At 38.4% G+C, this 3174-nt stretch overlaps 1 protein-coding gene across 2 annotated transcripts in view; it reads left to right on the top strand.

The window, feature by feature from the left end:
• LOC109378387 (zinc finger protein 658-like) overlaps positions 1-3174 on the top strand; it is a 24054-nt gene that overhangs the window by 19476 nt on the left and 1404 nt on the right. The window contains exon 5 of one of the 2 annotated variants that reach the window (XM_019634781.1): positions 798-3171. In XM_019634781.1, the coding sequence (XP_019490326.1) occupies positions 798-3171 (2374 nt within the window). Of the gene's footprint in view, positions 1-797 lie in introns of both variants that reach the window. The other variant, XM_019634780.1, reaches the window with a different exon arrangement.

The raw sequence follows: 3174 nt of genomic DNA, 5'->3' as shown, positions 1-3174 counted from the left end.
ATGCAGATTTCATAGAGTAGATAGGAATATGTTTCCAGGTGGAATTTTGGCAATGGGCTGCTGTTACTATCTCTCAGAATGTCTTATGAATGGAAATTTCTCAGGATTCTTCATGATCTTTCCTATGAGCCTTGATTTGGCTCACGGAGGAAAGTTTTATAAGTATGTAAAAATCATTTATATCTGTGGTAGAACTGCAGAGATGAGTGTTTCTTTTTTCTTCTTTTTTTTTTTTTGGAGGGGGGGCCTTAAGTATGGTGGATATTGTCAAAAAGATTTTCTATTCTGTTAGACCCACCTTTTTCTCAGATATTTGGTTAGAAAAACAGGCTTTTTCTGGAGCTCTTTTGTCTCTGTCTATTGTTGGCTTTGGATTGCAGACTTCTCCAGCACTTGAGTACCACATGTAAGACATATGGGAAACAGAAAGAAAATCTTGGAATTCTCTTCTGTGTCATTTCCTAAGTCCAAGAGTCTACCTTCTTTCCATTTTGTAGCATCTTTATTTGCTTGTCAAATTTTTTTCCCAGGGATTTCCAGTTGTTAGAGGGAAGACCTGGGAAGAATGGGACTGCTCCATCTTGTCCAGCACTGGAAATAAAACCTATTTTTTCCTTTCTTTGTTTTAAAACAACATGGGTAGGAGGGAGACAGGGAGAGAGATTCTGTGTGCATGAATCATTAATTTTGAAAACATGACCAGAAACTATACAATACATGACAAAACATATGGCTATAAGCTCCTCTCAGTAAGAAATGTTAGATTCATATGATGTTTTCAACTTTTGTCATTTTAGGATATTACAAAGTTGATGTCCACATTGAGAGGAACCAGGAAAAAGAAGAGAAACCTCTGTGGCAAGTAATATTCAGTGGTATCAAAACATTGAGTAAAGAAGGGCAGAAAGTTTTAGGAAAACCAAGTATTCTGGATATAACTCCAGATTTTTCAGGAAAAATGCCCTGTAAATGTGACTCATGTAGAATGAATTTGCCACTTTTCTCTGACTTGATTGTTAAGGATAGAAACTGTTCAAAAAAGAAGGCTAATTACATGAATATATGTGAAAAGCTGCTTGATATTAAACACAAGAAAATTCATACCGGAGAGAGGTCTTACAAATACAATAAAAATGTGAAATCTCTCAGTCATAAGAAAGATCATCAGAAATTTCAAACTCTGGAGCAACCTTTGGAATGTAGTAAACTTGGAGAAGTTTTACATGATGAGACTGTTGCCTGTGTTAGATACCAGACTTGTCTAACAGGAGAGGAATCCTATCAGGATGATGAATTTAGGAAAACCTGTGATAAAGCAACTGTATTTAACCAAATGAGCACTGACACAAGAGAGAAAAGCTTTGATATTAATGAATATGGGAGATCCTGTGACAAAACCATCATATTGGAATACAGTAAAGTTCACAGGGCTATGAAAAACTATGAATGTAATGAAAGTGGAAGTAACCGCAACAGGAATCCACCCCACACTCAACCTCAGCAAACTGTTACAAGACAGGGTGCTTTTAAAAGGAGTAAATATGAAGAAAACTTGATCCATAGCTCAGCCCATCTAATACATCAGAAGACACAAACTGGAGATAAGTTCTGTGTTTTTAATGGATGTGCAAATGCCTTCTGCCAGGAATTAGACCTTAGAATGCATCCGAGAACTCAGACAGAAGATAGATTCTACCAGTGTACTAAATATGGGGAATGCTTGCATCAAAACTCACTGCTCAGTGTACATCAGGAACGTGACACAGGAGAGAAGTCATTTGAAAGTAATGAATGCAGGAAGTCCTTTTACGAGAAAGCACACCTCATTCAGCATCAGACAACCTGTTCAGGGGAGAAAACTTATGAATATGAGGAAAGCAGGAAATGCTTTTGTTCAAATTCACACACTATTCATTATCTTTCTACTCATATGGGGGTCAGTCCTTATGAATGTAATGAATGTAGAAAAACTTTCTCTCAGACATCAAACCTCAGTGAACATCTGACAGTTCACACAAAGGAGAAGCATTATGATAACGATGGATGTGGGAAATCTTACAAGAAGTCTGCCCTCTTAGTACACCAGAGAACACACACAGAGATGAAACCCTTTCAAAGTAATAAATATGGGAAATCATTCTCCAAAATGGCACTGCTTAAAGAATATCAGAGAATTCATACAGAAGAGAAACCCTATGAATGTACTGAATGTGGGAAGACTTTCTGCAAGATATCACATCTCGGGGCACATCAGAGAATTCATACAGGTGAAAAACCCTCTGAATGTATTGAATGTGGGAAAACTTTTTCTCACAAGACACACCTCACTGCACATCAGAGAATTCATACAGGGGAGAAACCCTATGAATGTAATGAGTGTGGGAAAACTTTTGCTGATAATTCAACCCTTAGAGGACATCACAGAATTCACACAGGGGAGAAACCCTATGAATGTAATGAATGCGGGAGATCTTTTGCCCATATATCTGTTCTCAGAGCACATCAGAGAATTCACACAGGGGAGAAACCTTATGAATGTAATGACTGTGGGAGGTCTTTTGCCCATAATTCAGCCCTCAGAGCACATCAGAGAATTCACACTGGTGAGAAACCCTATGAATGTAATGGCTGTGAGAAAACCTTTGCCCACAATTCAGCCCTTAGAGTACATCAGAGAATTCATACAGGGGAGAAACCATATGAATGTCATGACTGTGAGAAGACTTTTGCCCATAATTCAGCCCTCAGAGCACATCAGAAAACTCACACTGGGGAGAAACTCTATGAATGTATTGAATGTGGGAAAACTTTTTCCCAGAAGACACACCTCAGTACACATCAGAGAATTCATACAGGTGAAAAACCCTATGAATGTAGTGAATGTGGGAAAACCTTCTCCCAGAAATCATACCTCAGTGGACATGAGAGAATACACAAAGGGGAAAAACCTTATGAATGTAATGAATGTGGGAAAACCTTTGTCTATAAAGCAGCCCTCATAGTCCATCAAAGAATTCACACAGGAGAGAAACCCTATGAATGTACCGAATGTGGGAAAACTTTCTCCCAAAGGACACACCTGTGTGCTCATCAGAGAATTCACACTGGGGAGAAACCTTACCAATGTAATGAATGTGGGAAAACTTTTGCTGATAATTCAGCCCTCAGGGCACA

This window comes from Hipposideros armiger, unplaced genomic scaffold (genome assembly GCF_001890085.2).
Source record: "Hipposideros armiger isolate ML-2016 unplaced genomic scaffold, ASM189008v1 scaffold_1931, whole genome shotgun sequence".
In the NCBI taxonomy this organism is placed as follows: domain Eukaryota; kingdom Metazoa; phylum Chordata; class Mammalia; order Chiroptera; family Hipposideridae; genus Hipposideros; species Hipposideros armiger.
The sequence above is the reverse complement of the archived record's forward strand: the minus strand, read 5'-3'. Positions and strand labels throughout refer to the sequence as shown.